Source organism: Thunnus thynnus, chromosome 1 (assembly GCF_963924715.1).
Source record: "Thunnus thynnus chromosome 1, fThuThy2.1, whole genome shotgun sequence".
NCBI classification, from domain to species: Eukaryota; Metazoa; Chordata; class Actinopteri; order Scombriformes; family Scombridae; genus Thunnus; species Thunnus thynnus.
Window position 1 is genome coordinate 25,922,613 of NC_089517.1, and position 18,035 is coordinate 25,940,647.

Here is an 18,035-nt window from a genome sequence, read left to right on the forward strand (position 1 = left end):
CTCCTCTCTAAAACTCGTGTAATTGTTACTGTGTTTCCCCTTTAATGTATTTTACTATCTATAAAATTCATCTTTATTATTTGATTTCATGGTGCTTTATAATAAACATGAACTTGAACCGTATGGGCCCCACAAATTAAAGATTTCTGTGTGTGTGCAAGGTGCAGTGGAGGCTGATGTAAAAGTTTCCTATCATACAATCAAACAGAAATTTCAGTCAAAAGAAAAGTATTGTATATGATTCAAAATAATCAAAAAGTGAGCCAAAATAAAAAATTCACAGTTCAGTCAAAATACAGTCTACAAGAATTTGCAGGTTTTGAATGACCTCAAATTATAGATAGCACTTTGTTAAAGACATCAAACGACTGGAAACGTGTTACAGTACAACCTTAAACAGCCTGCATTTGATCAGCCATGAGATCCATTGAGGTAATTGAATTTGAAGGCATGTACAGTTAGACAGTACAAAAGACTTACAAGAAATTAAGTGTATGATATTATCGGCTTCTGGCTCATGCGCTGCAAAATGTCACTTACTATAAAGGCTTCGATTGTCAGCAGGCAGGGGGTGAGGGGTGGAGGAGGGCAGATATTTAGTTTGAAATGATGAATTGATCTCAGTTAACTTGTGGACGCCAGACAACCCAGAGGTTGTCAGTTAATGATAAATAGACGTAATACTGAGCAACGGGGACAGCAAGTCAAGGACTTGGGGAGGGAGACTTAATACATGATGGATGATAATCAGGCATACTATGTGGCATTTATGCAAGCGTGATGGGGTGTGTGTATGTGTATGTGTGTAGCAGCTCCTAGATATAAAATGTTTATAGAGAGCAGCTTCAGGTTCTTGTGCCACAATTGCCATTCCAGTCTTCTTAATAGGGAAAATATTGCACCCATGCATCATGTCAAGAACATTTTGACATCCCTCTAAATATGTATTATAAACATAAAATACACTACACATAAATATAGACTCCAGTGCACCAGTTCATAAATCTGGAAAATATGCAAATACCCTACCATACATTGCAAAATAGCACCAATGATGACATGCTGAACAAAAAGTTGATGTAATGAGATAATACATATTTACAATTAAGAGGAGTTAGTAAAATGTTTGCACAGGCTTTTCTATATCAATACTGGAAGTAGGGAAGGATTGTAAAATAATGATAAATAGCCTTAATGTGAATTAAAGTGTTTGTTCTTGTTTCACACACAAAGTGAAGAGTTCTGAGACAGAAAATTTTAATCTACATCTTCAGCACCTGGTAAAAACTTTATTTAACTCTGGTTGATTTTTGTTGTCACTGCAATGATCAAAGTGTCCTTATATTATTGCAGTCAATTTCAGCTGAGATTGCACAAAGATAGATGACATGGTTCAAATAAAAGGTAACATGTGTGACCACTTCAGAAGACTGATAGTACAGCCACACTCAGTAACAGATGAAGAAAAGACTCTCCTGGAAGTCGCAGCTCTCCCACGCTTCCTATTTGCTCGTGACTGCACAGTGATGCCTCCATGTTGGATACTGCTGATGGTGTAAACGTTACATAAATAATCTGCGGTCAATATAATCTTTCTTCAGCATGTCTTCAGTACAGTGTGTGCAACTTTCAGACAAACTCTTTTTAATGTCTTTTTTACCTTCAACACAAATCAGACTGAGACAAAGAAACATCTTTTCCATCCAGTTGGCTGATAGTTTCAGCATGTATTGCCATTGTACCTGTTCATATTAAAGCTGTCTGTTTCACCATCCATGTATAATGCATGTCCACCTCTTGACCCCTTCCAGCTACTGTCCCTATGTTCTCTGCAAAGACCACTACAAGCTGTGCACCTGCTCTCTCTCTTTGTGTATTTTTTCTGAACCCTGTCACTGCTGACGGGGGAAGATCAGTAACGTTTGCTTTGCATCAATCAGGTCTTCAATATATTCGCCATCAGGAGAATTTGAAAGATGGACATTTCCATTGTGGAGCTGTGTGTTTTGATACGACAGGTAAGAATGAATGGCTCATCACTGCTGTCACTGGCTCGTAAGTCTGATGTTTTGGTCAATGTAATCACCTCAGGGAGATGATGACGAGCTCTGAATACTAATATGTTTCAGTGAGGCATTTTACTCTGAATCACTTTTATATTATACTGTACATGTAAGTAATTACTCTTAAATAACAATAATCCACATTAGGGTATACTGTTTTTCCACACCACCCACACATTAAAGGAATGTATCAAAATACTTACAGAACCAGTCAAAAGTCAAAAAAGGACACACTTTCCCATTCACTTGAATGATAAAGTGTGTCCAAACTTTTGAATGGTACTGTATTTTGAATCAGATGATGCTGCAACTATTATGCATTTAAATTAAATTTGCATAAGGTTTTAGAAGACTCTTGGAAGAATGCAGCAGTAAGCGTAATGTCATAGTGCTCATCACTGTGATGTCTGCATTTGTTATTGGGATGTATGTGTGTTTAGTAAGTCAATACCATAGCAGCCGTTTCATTTGATATTTTTGAAACTGTATCAGCCTAATGATAAAGTTAATTTGAGCAGATCTCTGTTGGCTACTGATGAATTCTTGGAACTTGTACAGGAACATTTGGTCGCAACCAACTTGAAACAAGTTGTATTTAGAGAATAGTGTATGTTTTATAATCATAAACACAGGCCCTTATAAACACTGTCATATACAACATGAACCATAACACATCAAAAAATCTCAACCATGGACAAAGCCAGTATCAAGAATCAAGAAAAAAATGGCCTGAACATGTCAAATTAGGAGCCAAAATAATTTGACAAATCCTGCAGCAAAAGAAAACAGACAAGCAAGCAAAAGATCACAAACTACAACCACTGCTGTGGTAGTTTGTGTTTGATAGACACTAACAATATGAGCAGTTTAAGAGACTGACAAATATAAACTCTACCAATTATATAGTTTCTCAATATTTGTTTAAATCATATCATTCATTTTTTGTAGAGAAGGGTATTCCGATATGATAATATTTCTGGCGTGTGCAGTGACTTAATGTTGTGCACTGACAACAAGTTGTCTCAACAGCAGGCTGTTTGTTTGCTGAATAGAACAATGCCTCTGATTCAAAGTTCTCATAAAAGACATATTTTTAGTTGTTTAGTTTGTGACACTATGATGTGAAATCAGTATTAGCATAATGGTGTAAGAGTGAATATCAGGAGAAAGAGAGGGGATGACTATTTAAAGCCAGTGGAGATAAGTGCTTGACAATAATGTCATCAGTAACCAAAATCTGGCCAGTTTTTCTGACAAATATATGATGAAAGGATGATAAATACACACTGGCAATGAGGACAGTTGACTTCCTTAAACAAACCAGTGCTCATAAGATGCAGGAATGTGTTGGCTCAACACTGACTGTGAGTGTATTTGTGCCACTTGGGAAAAAAAAAAAACAACACAAATGATTTCAGAATAGTCACCTCGAAAAAATACCACCAGTTTGTCACCCACACCTCCCTGTTGCCAAATAGTTCACAGAGGCAATTCATCGTCACTCTGAATTCACCGAAAAAAGCTGTTTGAAACAAATTCATGATCACATGTGGCACTCGCTCTTGTCTGATGTTTTGTTCTCCTTGGGGCAAACCATACTTTAAACAAAGAAAACAAAACAAGCAAATCCATCTATAGCACAGAACAATCTCTCTTGCTGTTGTTTTTTCGCACTCACCCTTCCCTGTTTTCATCTTCATCTGCGTTGGAGAGGAGCTGCGAGCCAGCCAGTGAGAGGTCCAGAGCTGCGAGGGGCAGATCTCTGTAGCCAAAACTCACCAGCTGGACTGGAGGAGCCAAGCACTGGTTCTCATCCTCCACCGGCTGGGAGATGATCTCCAAGTCCGACAGACCTGCCTGCTCCATTTCCCTAGTTACATGCCAACAGACACACAAAAGACACACACAATAACAGAGAAGAAACAGAACACAGAAAGGCACACATTACTATAAAATAAGAATCAAAATTCTCAGATGTGTACAGAAATATTGCATTATACAAGTAACATGAATTTAGAATTGATGCTAGCGTGGAAATAATGAAGGAGTAGACGCAATGTCTGACATTTTGAAAGACTATATTCTTTGACCATATTATCATCCACTCCTTCAAATAATTTCTTTAAATAAAGATGGTACATTAGTGTTCTCAGAAAGCTACTTTTTTTTTAGCAATTCAAGTAAATAGTTAAATAGTTATCAACTACATTATAATGATAATTATCATAAAAAGTAGCCGACACTGCCAAGATAGCAGGGCCAAAGAAGAGAACAGTGTGTTGAAGAAGCGTATATACTGTACGTATGAGCACAAAAGCAGTGCAGATAAAAAAGATCTTAATTATTCAGTCCAGCAACTTCCCTAAGAACACAGTCTTATTTACAGTGATGGCCTCAGGGAGTAAACACAGGGTCAGGGAGGGTTACACACAAACACCCACTCAGCACCAGGGAACTACTGAGCACTCACACACAGCTCTCCACTGTTGAGCAGCAGAGGAGATGCAGGTTCAGTACCTTGCTCAAAGGAACTTTGACCTTCAGTCTGAATGCGGAACAGTCTGAACGCAGCCTTATACCAATTAATTACTAGCAGCAGTTTTTAGTAGCAGAAATTTGAAATACTCAAGTAAAGAACAAATACCTCCAGGTTGTACCTAAGTATAGTGCTTAAATAAATGTACTTTACTTTCCACCATTGCTGCCTGATATACATTCATCTCACTGTTACACTGGAGACAGTGTAACTCTAAAGGTTTCTCTGTTTCACTGTAGGACTGCTGTCACTGCCTGATTCTGTGTGTGCGTTTTTATCTTTGTCGATGACACAGGCATTCAAATTACAGCTTTTAAGTGATAAAATGACTAAATTAAGTTTTAGTTTAGGTCTGGCCTTGTTTATTGTTGTTTACTGTTCATTGCAATGTCTAGCCAAGTAGTTACCACATTTTTATTCAATACTTTCCATGGATTTTATTGTAATTAATTCAGTTTACAATAAGGGCTTTGAACAATTTGACCGGAGAGGCTGCAGAGAAGGTTAAGACTCATTTACAAATGACATGTTGGATGTTAACCTAACAACCATGCCCACCCTCCTCAGTGTTCACATCAGCAGACCCCCTTATCCACTTAGTGTCTCTAAACCATAATATCTAAACACATTAAGGTTGTTTATTTGTGGGCCAGCAGCTTGTAACCCAGCGTGCCCACAAGCCCCAGTTGTGTAAAAGCTGGGCCATCTCAGTAGAGCGTGGAGGTGGAAACAAATGCTGAGTGCAGCTGCAGACTGACTGTGTGTGCCCTGTGGTGTGTATTTTTAGACCAGAGCAGATGCTGGTGTATCATGTCTGCTGTGACGTCATCGCCTCTCCCTTTGTCAGCTGAGTGGATCCCCACTCTCCTTCAAACGTCAAAGGAAGTCAGGAAAGGGGTGGATGGGGAGGGGAAACTAGAGTGGGAGAAAAGTGGGATGATATCATGGGTTATACAAGGAGGACAGGGGAGGGCAATAAAAGAAAAAAAGCAGCTATGAACAGTAATAGAAAAGGGAAAATTGACTAGAGAGAGCAGGCTGAAACCAGAAAGAGACTAAAGTGAAAGAGACAAGGGGGTTAAAGAGGAGCACAAGGGTTCAGGATGAGGACTGTAAGTGAGAAGTGGAGGTAAAACATCAAAGGTAAAGGGGAAAAGGTAAGGGTCACAGACAGGGTAAAGTGGAAAAGAAAGTAGAGGAAAGGTAGAGATCCTGAAAAAAGTAAGAAATAAGTAAAATAAAGTAAAAAAGAGAGTAAAGAAAATGCTGGATGACGACAACACCCCTATAGTTTTACCCCACCTTTCCAGACTGTTCCAAGTCTTGTGGGATATGACAAAGTTTATCTGTCAGTCATGGAACAGGGGCTAGATATCAAATTCCAAATAAGCAAAAACCATATCTTTAAAGGATAGAACCTCTGTATGTCTGTTTGTATGTCTGTATGTATGTCCTTTGCATATCTCTTAAACTGTTCATCTGATCGACTCCACACTTGGCGGATGTATGGCTGGGGACCCAAGGGAGAACAGTGTAGAATTTGGTGCAATTTGGACACTCAATATGTTTAATATTAATAAACTCTGAATAAACCAGCGATCAGCAAGCCGCTCTGCTCTGTGCAGGGGTAGGGCGGAGCTTCAAGACTCTACCAACTGACTCCAGTATGTCAGGGAGAGACAAGAGACAAGGTGGTACATGAGTCAGAGAAAATTGCTCTAAAAAGAGAAAAGGAGACAGCGAAAACAGAGCTTTTGATCAAGAATGGACACTTTTACCCTATTTCTAGACAGAAAGCTTAGCATTAGCAGCACATTTAGCAGTTCATCAGCAGCGAGTGACTAAACAGGAGGCATTCAGGTACATAGTTGAGTGTAAGTCACCCACGTTTTGGAAGCACTCAGAGCTCAATACACAATGACTGTAGTTACGCGTGTAAAATAGAGCAAATACTTCCATAGGCAGTTCAAAACGAGCACTGCACTAGTATTTATAAAAGGACAGTAAAAACCATATACTTTTGTGTGCATCTTTCATGATCATTTATTTTAGCTCGTGTCTTAGAAACCCAGAGGCACCATAAAACACAAGGAATAACTCAGAAATGACTGTAGTAATGGTTGCATGGAGAAAGAATACCAAGGATATTCCCAGCAGCAATTTGCCACACTTCTTCTACTCTGTGTTTCTGAATTCTTCACTATCTGTCCTTCCTCCTCCCACAGTCAGCTTCAAACTGCTGTGACAGACCACACTGAGTGACCTAAAACATTCAGATGAGGGACACACAATCTAACAGACGGGCATACCTTTAGGAAAGGACAGACAGGTAAACAAACAGACAAGACAGATAGATATGCAGACAGATAACAGATAACACACTTACCATGACCCCCCAGCCCATGACACATTCATGGTTTATTAAAATATACAGTGATAATGTCAACGCCAAAGGGCCTTTGATGCAATCTGGAGTGACCTGAGCTGTTGGAGGGCATCGTAATCTCTAATAGTGAATGTAGGATGTGTGTGTGTGTGTGTGTGTAAGGGTAGCCTGTGATGGGAACCAAGTCAACAAAGCCACCATGGCTGATCTGATCTGATTCACAATGACCCCTAACACTTGGAACCAACATAAAATATAACACTTCCTCCACTTTCACCCAAGCTACCAAACAGCACCTAAGTGATCCATGAACTTATATTTCTTTAACAGGGTGACCATCTAGGAATCAAACACTAGTAATCAAAATTGTCCTTATACCAGTAGGAGATTTGATTACTTTGTAATCACACAAGTCCTAGTAGTACAGTTCCTTAATGCTGGTAAAATTGATCTATAATTGCATTTCCTCCTTATTTGGAAAGCTCTTGCTCCAAAGAGACAAGATGGCACCGAACATAAGCAGCAACTCTGGGCTTTCAAACTGGCTCCAATGCAAACACCTCACTGCGTCCATCTTTATACAGTCTATGGTCCAAACAGATGGTAGGATAGTGGTGGTGCTTCTGTTATATGTACATTAAAGAAGAAGGACAGTAAGTACGTAAGTAATGTAAATAACCTAAAGTTGTGGCTCAGGTTGTCATAGTGACACTTTAACTAGCAGGTCTCAGTAAAATCCCACCATCAAATGTTTACTGCATCAGTAACCTGAACCAACAATACAGCTGGGCAGCCTCGCCACATTCAACCCAACATGTGAACAAATGTAAAGATTTATATCATCATAAAGATGTAATGGTGTGTGTTAAGGCTTCTTCAAAAAGTAGAGGTGGTAGCAGTTCCCAAGAACAGTATTGTCTCTGCATGTATAGCATACAACAGCATCATGTTTTTCAGTGGGTTGTTTTTTCGTTAATAAAAAGCCTTTCTCTCAGGAAGAAGTGTTATTGCAGTCTAGTCTCAAAGCCGCTGCCCTCATCCCAATTTGATGGGATTGTTTCCCTGGGCAAGAGGACCTTACATTTCTTTGAAGATACATAGTCTTTATAGTCAAAAAGATAGTCACCGGAGGCTAGGATGCTGTTTACTCATGTACAGCGCAATATGTATTGTATGATTGAAGAAAATGGATATTAAAGGAAAAACAAGACTGTCACTTATGAGTTTCTGTAGGCACCAGCTTTTTCTTGTCTGTTCAGGAAGTATTGTATGATTTCAGGGATGTACGTATACCTAAATAAAATAAAATAAAATGAAACACAGGAAAAAGGTGTGGTTAAAAACTACCAGTGCTGCTTTTTAAAAAAAAGACATCACCCAATGCAATGTGTCATTATGTGTCCCTCTAAATGTGTGTCAGTATGGACTAATAGTATGTTGTTTTAACTGTGGAAGGTGTCAGTTTGCCTCCATGACAAATCCCCACACACTTATTTTACTTGGCAACAAATTGATTCTCACTCAGACTGTGGATGTACAGTATAATGTCACAGAGTGTTGGCCTGATAGATGTTGTTTTCTCCGCGCTTCTCCTACACATCAAATCTCATCTATACCACCTCTCATCTACAGCACAGCGGCAGATTTGGCCGACTTCCCAAACAATCGGGAATGTACACATAACTACTCATGACAGACACAAGCTGTCCAGAGCCCGCCAGGCCCACAGCTTACAGTAATGTACCCGGTGCTCTTGGCTTCCAGTCAAGGTATCAGGAAAAGGTGTTGAGTTTCTTCAATGTTCAGCAAAGTTCTTATGTGAAGGGTTATGGGGGTTAATGTATTGTAGGATTTTGTTACATCTAAATGAATGTTTGTCAGTAATTGATATTGATGAACATAAAACATTTTTATATTACAGTATAAAGTGGAGGAATATTGATTTATAAAGTGAATAATTATGAAAACATCACAGAGCATGTTCAGAGTGATGGAATATAAACAAATGATGCATTTTTCTTCTTTTTTAGATTTGTTCAGGATAAAGCTGTAAAATCTATTTTGTCTTGCTTTTTTCAAAAGACCGAAGCAGCGTGCTACCCTTACAAATGACATATTCTTTACATTACTGCAAGACAAATTGCGGTGCATACAATAGCACTGCTGACTGCTGGATGTGTCATTGGTTTTCATTCATTTCAGTGTGGTATGAAAATGTGCTTGCAGAGACTTATAATCCATTATAGTGATCAGCATATAGTATCGGTTTTATTTTGTCAAGGTAACATTAATGTTGCCTGGTAATGAGAAAACTTTACTATTTACAAAGTATACCACGTGCATGTATGTAGACTAGATAATGAGATATGAGAGTTAGCTGCTGAGGAGCATTGCATTCAGGACCTTTGAGGCTGAAAAAAAACAAACCCTGAAAGCACAATAAGTAAACATGAACGTCATGAAAATAATATGAATTAAATAGCTCCTTGCATCAAAATGGTGCCAGTGAGCAGTGCTGTTGTGATACTTCAATAATGACTTTAATGCACAAACTTCCCAACAATGTCAGTGACAAAACCAGGAAGACAAATCAATCTCTGCTTCTAGCCAAGTACAAATATAATTACACATATTATTTTTGCTGTCTTAAATACAAATAGTGACCTTTCAGGAATACCCCTGATGTTCTCATCTAAAAGAAAGTGGCAATTGCAAAATTCTGAAAAACACTATTTCACGGAAAGACGAGCAAGTCTGCAACTGCAGAAGAGCACCCACAGGAAAGAAGTGATATTCAGGGGAGTAGAATCCCCTGGGGGTGGCAGATAAAATTAAATAGTGGACTGTAGTGTTGTGGGCCAGGTAGGAAAGGTCATTATGAGACAAAAGTTGCTCAAGGGATTTCACTGACCAAAACAGAAGGTCATGTAAGTAACTAGGAGGCAGTGGTGCTGAAGAATGTTCTTCATCTGATGACTGGAAGTGTCTCGCTCGTGACTGTCGTGACCCCTGTGCAATAAGCTAGACTTACAAGCAGCCTTCAAAACAGGAAAATGAATAATCTGGCTTTGTTTTTAAAATATTTGGGACCAAAAGAAAAGAGAAGATTGTGTAATGTCACTATCTTTCTTACTTCCTCGCTTCCATTCTACAAATAGTGTCAATAAATATATAAATAAGTTGTCACAATCTAAAATATAAAAACTTAACTACAAAGTAAGATAATTCTGACAAAAACTGGACTATCTGATTACTTTTGAATCAATCTGACCCAAAGTACTTTCAAGTAATATCTTATTTAAACTTTTATTGGACACAGTTCATGAATCATGAAATCCACCTACACTCTGCATTATGAAAATAAGATCTACTATCCTGTGAAGACCCACTACAACGTAGTCAGATAGGCAGTGATACCCTACAGTTTTGGGTTAGGAACTGAATATGGTGTAGTCAATGGATTGCTGAAACTGAAATAAATAATGCTACTGTCTGCTTTTTCATGGCTTAACATATAGTTTAAAAATATGCATCAATCAAGAAAATTAAACATAAAAACTATGAGCCATAATATATTTCTTTAACTGACAGAGTTTCAAACATAACATAAAACTAGGTATTATGCTGCCTGTCAGTTCCCCTTGAAAGGCCCAGTGGCAGCTTGGAAAATACACTTTCTGGAGGAGTAAAGAAAATTTATTTCCATGCAGGCACATTTTATCCTGAGCCACACTCTGTCCAAGGCCTCTGTGGTCTGCAAGCTCCACACACATACGCAGGTTAGATTAAGCTGTCTGCGCATAACGCCTGAAGATTTTAAACACACTCAAACTTGGCCAGAGCATGGAGGTACAAAGCAGATGTTCTCTGCTCCCAGCAGCTGCTGCGGAGAACTTTGGAGAAGCTGGACATCATTGTGCATTAGTGTTACATACTCATTGCACACAGTTGGTGAAACAGCCAACAGTGTTGCAAAAAACTGTTCTAAAGCTTCTAAAATATATTCAGAAACAAGGTCTGAATCAGTTTGATGACTAAATATGATAAATATCTTAGCATGTAGACATTTCACACTTCATACAGTCCTTGTTTGTGTGTTTGTAGCGGCACCATGAGCGAAAGAAGAGTCTTTGTCTTGCAACTAAGTAAGTAAAGCACAGTGAGTAATGTTTGCCTTAGCTGCTGATTCACATACATCGCAATATGGATTTCACATCAAAAGATTAAGATGAGGCAAAGAAAGACTGTCAGCTGTTACCTATGGGACTTTATCGGCATCCAGATTAAACGACACTAAAACAGTGATACCAGCAGAAAAAAACACCACTTTTCTTACCAATTGCATTATGGTCAGTATACACTTCACTTAATTCATTTCTTAATGTCCTTCTCCCTTCTCTTTTGTATTTCTTAATTACAACTAAGGTGCCTTAACCATGAGGGTATTCAAGACAATAATGTGGGGGAAAAAAACTTGGTGTTAAACACGATGTTCATGTTGTAGAACTGAACACTTCTACAGAATTTACAAATTGCTTCAGGTAATTTCTCAGAACACTTAATTCAACTTCCAGAGAAACTTTCATAATTTCATGCCAGTGGCTATTAATGAAGTCTGCCAGGCACATTAGCTCATTAATAATATTACAGATTAAACTATGATGAATTGGTGGACTGCACAATGGACTGTTCTGGCCCTGCTGTGACCAGTCTCTTATCTGACCTTTGCAGATGCAAGCTGCAGAAGACACGGGAGACACAGAGATCCTCGTGGGGCAGGACTAAGACAGCAGATGTACAGAAGCCTTCTTCATAATGCAGAGGTCCTGATCTTTTTACAATGTGTCAGTATCCAATAATAGATTATTTTAATTTCTACAGACACTTAAGGGAATACGGGTCTTGAAACACGTAATGACTGAAAAGATAGATTTCTATAGACTTGTGAAACTGACTTAAATGACTGGCTTGTTTCCTCTCTACTGTGTTTTTGCACAGGGCAGACATAACAAGACATGCAGTATATTTTGTACATGTGCTTTTGAAGTGTTGCCTAATGCATCTTGAGCATTACGCAGGACAAATTCATAGCAACAGTTATCTTACAATGTTTTGAATGTGAAATTCAGTAACAAGTGAGTGAATAATTAGAATTATAAAGACATTTCCTGGAACAATTAACTGGAGAGCGACTTCTCCTCGGATAAGTCTGATTAGTCGGAAAAGGATAATGTTATGATTATATATGGAGGAAGCTGTAATGATATAAATGATCATGTCAAAAAAATTAAAAGTCAAGCAAGGAACTTTAGCCTCTAACTGTCAAAGATAAAGGTATGTTGAAGTTTTAGAGTATATGATAACACACAATGAGCAGTGACTGTAAGACCATGCATGAACTGAACATACTGACCGACAGATATTACTGATTTTCCTGTCCAGCTAGGAAGCAATAGCTGAGACTAAATGTGTTAAAATCATTTTCCCCTTTCGAAAAACAGAGCAGCCCTCATGCATGTCATAGAGATCTCCTAACCCAGATTTCTGATATCCACGGCTAATAAACCACGGACATTTATGCCCGTGTACTTATGAAAAGAGCCAATTAGGCAGAATATCGGGCCACTTGTAGACAGCGTTTCTCCCAACAGGCAGAATCTCCCACCCTCTGAACAAAAGAGGCAAAGCTATCCAACCTCTCCTACCTCCCACTGGCATTGAATAAACAACAGGGTAAACAGTGACGTGGGGAGAAAGATGAATGATCTTGTCCAGTGCCGAGGACCCTTCAGAATCTTAAAGGGAAAATCCACCCAAAGGTGTAATTTACTGTATGGATCATTTGTATGAAGTTGGACTCTTCACAAATACACAAAACATGAAAGAGTTTTTTCTCTAAAGCTTGAAATCAGAGTCAAGTTGCAAATCTATCATTAGGAGACAAAATATAGAATTGATTAACAAACTAGCCAGTGGCTCAATGAAGCTGTTCTTAGGCACAGCCATGCTTTGAGCTAAATTCTAACATGCTCTCAATGTCAGTGCTAACATGCTGATGTTTAGCAGGTATAATGTTTCAAATTTTCTCTATGTGAGTTTAGTATGTTAGCATGGTAACATTTGCAAATTAGCACTAAACACAAAGTACAGCTGAGGCTGATGGAAATGTCATGAGGGTGTTTGGATGAAAAGTCAGGGGACCAATTACAGTTCATCCTGAGGGACACATGAATGTCTGTGCAAAATTTCATGGCAATCCATCCAATAGTTTTTTAGACACATCACCTGAAACCACAAATGTGAACCTCATGGTGGCACTAATGTCAGGGGATCCCCAAAGTTGTTAGGATTCATCCTCATACATAATTTCATGGCAATTTTGTCCGATCGTTGTTAAGATATTTCTGGACCAATATTTTGGATGGATCAACCAACTGACAAAATGACTGACATCACCATTCCGAGAGCTAATGCTGCTGGCGTGGCTAAAAATGAGAAAGTGGCAACGACAGGAGACCAATTTATGATCGGCTTGGGTTACTGATACAAATACCAACAGTTATGAAGCAGAGACTATGTCAGGCTCCTTATATAGAATCAATCTGGATACTTTGCATAAAAATAAAGGTTGGTTTCCCTAACCCTCACCAACTTAACTATAAACAACTAGTGAGAAAATATAGCTTAAAACACTTTTGCACAATAAAATAAGTTAGTCTTTGGTGAATGCCTGTGTTTGTTCCTCATTGGGGAATATTCTGTGTATTGTATCTTAAAGACATGATCCATCATGATCAGTTTTCCTGAGTTAAAGCTTTTTTCAGTTGAGCTGTTTAAAGCAATTGCCAGCTTTAGTCACTCTGTGTTAGGATACATTTCACCTTAAACACAGCATGATATGACATTGCTACTGAGACCCACTGAGCTGGGCTCTGTATGGGACCCAGAGCGGAACTGGTTCTCTTATAAAAGCACAAATGGAGCAATGATTTAGGGCTATTTATCTAGGTCAAGAGAATAAATGCAGCTAGTTAAGATGAGACAAATTAGAAAGTCATGATACGCCAGCGGAATCATGAGTTGACAAAGAATAATGATTTTCAGTGTTGTCCCTTACCTCTTACTTCATCTTCACACACACACAAACATAGACACAGGCGACAGCACGTTCCCTAGTAATGCATCAGCTGTTCTCAGTACACACTTGGAGAGCACAAATTAAAAATGGAAAGCTAGAAGAAAAGTGGAGGTGGAGATGGTTTGTTGGAAAAGGGTGTTAAAGGCATTCTATGTAGGATTTTCCTATACAACAATGTATAGACTCATACAAAAATAATCCCTCTCAATCATCACTTATGACCCACTAGAAGTGTGTGGCAGTGTATGTATCTGCAGAGACTCTGCCCTCTGCCTGTATTTTCTTATTACATTGCTGTGTTTGGGACGTTTCTGGGCGTCAACCTTTGGACAGTGGGTGTGTAGGGACTCGGGACTTGTAGCATAGCGACCAGGTTACATCACTGTCTCCATCTCTCTCCTCTGCTCTCTTTCTGTGTCATGGATGTATAAAGAGAACAGGTTTGACTGCTTGACCAAGGGTGGGGTTGAGCTCCACACACACACACAGAGCAGAGAACCCACAGCGGACAGGGTAAAGCTGCATTCACACCAAATCTGGCAATGCGGCACCTTACCGCAGGGTTGTGCGGAGGTGCGGGCGTGTTTATTTGTGTTTTAGAACCTTACCTCCATGAAACAATCAGAAAATAACGTTTTATTTATCTGATTCACAGTTTTGTTCTCGCTACCGCTGCTCCCTCTCTTCATTCACTCTCTGGTTTGCTAGACCACCATTGCTCGCTCTCTCTCTCTCTCTCTCTCTCTCTCTCTCTCTCTCTCTCTCTCTCTCTCTCTCTCTCTCTCTCTCTCTCTCTCTCTCTCTCTCTCTCTCTCTCTCTCTCTCTCTCTCTCTCACTCCTGCTCTTAGCTCACTCTGATGTCGTTGAGCCGGGGAGGAGGAGCCAACTTTGAATGTTGTGTTTGCAAGCAGCAACCAACAAATCTTGCCTTTAAGTTGGGGTGATCATGGATAATTATCATTTCATGCTGTTTCACAGAAAGGATGAACATAGCGCTCTGTATATATGTCTGCAAAATGGATGCTCTATAGCCGGCATTATACAATGTGTGTTTGTGTGCATCTGCATCTCAGCGTGCGTCTGTGTTTAGCATTCAGAGTGACGAGGGTCAGAGACACCTCAACGCTAGCAGTGTCTGAGTGAATAAAGGTCATTATTGTAGAAATGGAGACAGAAATCAAGGAAGCAGCGAAACAGATGAGACTAACTGAAATGAGAAAAGATGAGAAGATCTGAACAGAAAAGTCATGCTGGAGAAAGAAGTGTAATGTGCAGAGAGAGTGGCCTATGTCCTACACTGTTTAGTTCTTCATTGACCTTCCTTACTGAAAACTATCAATTTCTGATATTTGAAGACACATTTTCATTTATATTCATTTACTTTGACCCATTTTTGGGATCCAAACAGGAAAGCAGCTTTTCACACTGGTTGGAAGAGATGAAGGTATGAAGAGAGTGTGAGGAAAAAGAAGGAGGAAAGATCAGCGGTGTAAACTGTACTTACTCAGCATTAGCCATGTTGCGGGATGATGGAGAGGAGAGATGTAGTAGTGGTGGTGGTGGTGGTGGTGGTGGTGATGGTGGTTATCACAAGGTTTCCACTCAATTCTGCCTGTTTTAGTGCTGCAGTTCACCTTTTCACCTGATAGACGTTGCTTTCATGTTGAACCTGGGAAGAACAAGGACAGGAATGTAGGTGAGGAACTTATAAAATAACAGTTATTACATAGTGGCACAAATACGCTCATTTGCCAGTTTATTGTGTGAAGCAACTGTATGTAAAACTAATGTCTAATACAACCCTACAATAAATACTACCTTCATGAAGGTTTTTGATGAACGTGTTTTAGAGAGGTGTTGATTCAGATAATTTTGAAGGCTGTAGTTTGTAGTGCTGTTGAAATGTATTGTGTTATACAGAGAGGAGTTCTAATAGTGAGAGAGGAGATATTTTGTCCACCCCACTTATTATCAAGGAGACAGTTTTGTATCTGTAATTTTTTTCACTATCAATCAAAGCAGTATGCTGATTTTTCAAATACAATGGCAACTTCCGACATTAGGGACATTTGATAGAGCAGTTTTAAGAAAACTGGCCAAACAAGTGAAAATTCTTCACAGCCACAGCTCATAAATTTACAGCTTCCAAGAGGATTGATCTCGTTTATGCAGTGATGACAAATAGGAGCGAGACTTACAGCTTTCTTCACACTTTATCCTCGTTTAGCTTCAATAAGAGTGACTGTGGCAAATATCAAACTTAAGAAAACCCTAACACTGCAGTTTTATAAGTCACAAATGTTCTTGAAAAGTTGAACTCAATGAAAATGTAAAACAATGTTAACAATGGACTAAATTGAAGAGTATGACTAAGTGTAGAGTCACCAAAAGACTATATAACCTCACACACAAACTGACTTTTACAATCAAAACTTTTAATCACACCACTAAAACATTAAACTTCTTGTGGTTGTTGGATTCAGCTCTCTACAGACTCTCACATGCCTGCCATCAAAGTAATAATCGCACCGGGTTTACAATACTTGCTGTTGTATCTGATTCCAGAGAACAGAAACTAAATGAAAGTTGTGGGTGAAACTGCTGAAAGCTCCTCGCTGTACATAAAGTAGAATGAATTATTTATCAGGACCAAAGCACCTACCTGTGTGAGATTTACATTGTTGATGGGTAATTGTGCTTCCCGCTGCCCCCTTGCTGATAGTAATGTCTCCCTCGGTGGTGATCAGAGTAAGTGAAGCAGCAGCAGGCTCGCAGTGTGTGTGTAGGCTGCAGCTATCCTTAGCACTTTTGCATTGGACGAGCACCGCTGCTGCTGCTGCTGCTGCTGCTCCCACTTGCGCTGCTTGGATTTCAGTGCAAAACCAAACGAGGGGTTGAAGCTCAAATGCAAGAAGCATCGTCACTCGGCAAGATCATATTAGCTTCTAAGTGTATCAGAGCGATCAAACGACGACCTTTTTCAGTGCAATCTCCTCCTGGCTGAGGGTTGTAAGTGTGAGCTGCTCCAGATCCAGATCCAGGTCCGCTCCTCAGCAGAGGGCTTCCCCGGCGAGCGCAGCGGGGAACCCTGCGAGAGGAGCTGTCCAGGTGCTGAAACGAGCCCGACGAAGCCTCGGCTCTCCACCGAGCCCCTTCCACAGCAGCAGCCGGGCAACACAGGGCCAATTTCAGCCAAACGCCATAAAAACATTGACGTTTTCGTGCCGGAGACTGACTGTAGCCAATGAATAGTGTGACATTTGCATCGCTCCGGTCACGACATAGCAGTCTAAAAATGTTGGCCGTGGGGTGGACGCGTGTGTGTGTGTGTGTGTGTGTGTGAGAGAGAGAGAGAGAGAGAGAGAGAGAAAGAGAGAGAGAGAAGGGGGGGAGAAAGAGAGAGAGACCCAGTGAATAGATTTTCTGTTATTGATTGAGGCCAATTTGAGAGCGTATTATCGCCACAGATGATTTTATTAGCTTTACGCCTGGTAGGTCGTCCCTCTCCATGTCATGAGCGTTTTTTTATGGTTTCCCAAAATAAAGATACTATGGGAATATAAATTGCCTTTACAGCAATTGGCTTAACCGTTTGTCATTCATTGGGATTAGCCAGTCGATGGTTAAAGCGTACATCAATCAATCTCAAGCGTCTCTTCCTTCATTTAAACACGCCTGGACGTGGGCTGCTGAACATGTTATAGGCTGACACTCAGATTTCAGAGTGTGCGCAAATAACGAAGAGTGGTGATATGAATTAGCTGGAGTGGGCCTGTAGTTACAACCGAGTAAGGATGCGTAACGCCCAGTGGGTTCAGGGATTGTTTTTTTGTTTGTTTGTTTTTAAGGCTGCTGTAGTGGTTTCAACAGTGGGCTTAAAAAAACTGTAAAAGAAAAGTCAAGCACATTGA

At 39.7% G+C, this 18,035-nt stretch overlaps 1 protein-coding gene across 1 annotated transcript in view; it reads right to left on the reverse strand.

Annotated features, from left to right (window-relative positions):
• The window catches only part of LOC137184950 (transmembrane protein 266-like), a 53,070-nt gene extending 35,614 nt beyond the window's left edge, over nt 1-17,456 (reverse strand). Inside the window, exons 1-3 of the mRNA XM_067593097.1 lie at nt 16,787-17,456; nt 15,629-15,793; nt 3,742-3,933 (exon numbers count right to left, since the gene is read on the reverse strand). Of these exons, the coding sequence (XP_067449198.1) occupies nt 3,742-3,933; nt 15,629-15,642 (206 nt within the window). The 5' untranslated portion in view covers nt 15,643-15,793; nt 16,787-17,456. The remainder of the gene's footprint in view (nt 1-3,741; nt 3,934-15,628; nt 15,794-16,786) is intronic.
• Nucleotides 17,457-18,035: the final 579 nt, after the last annotated feature.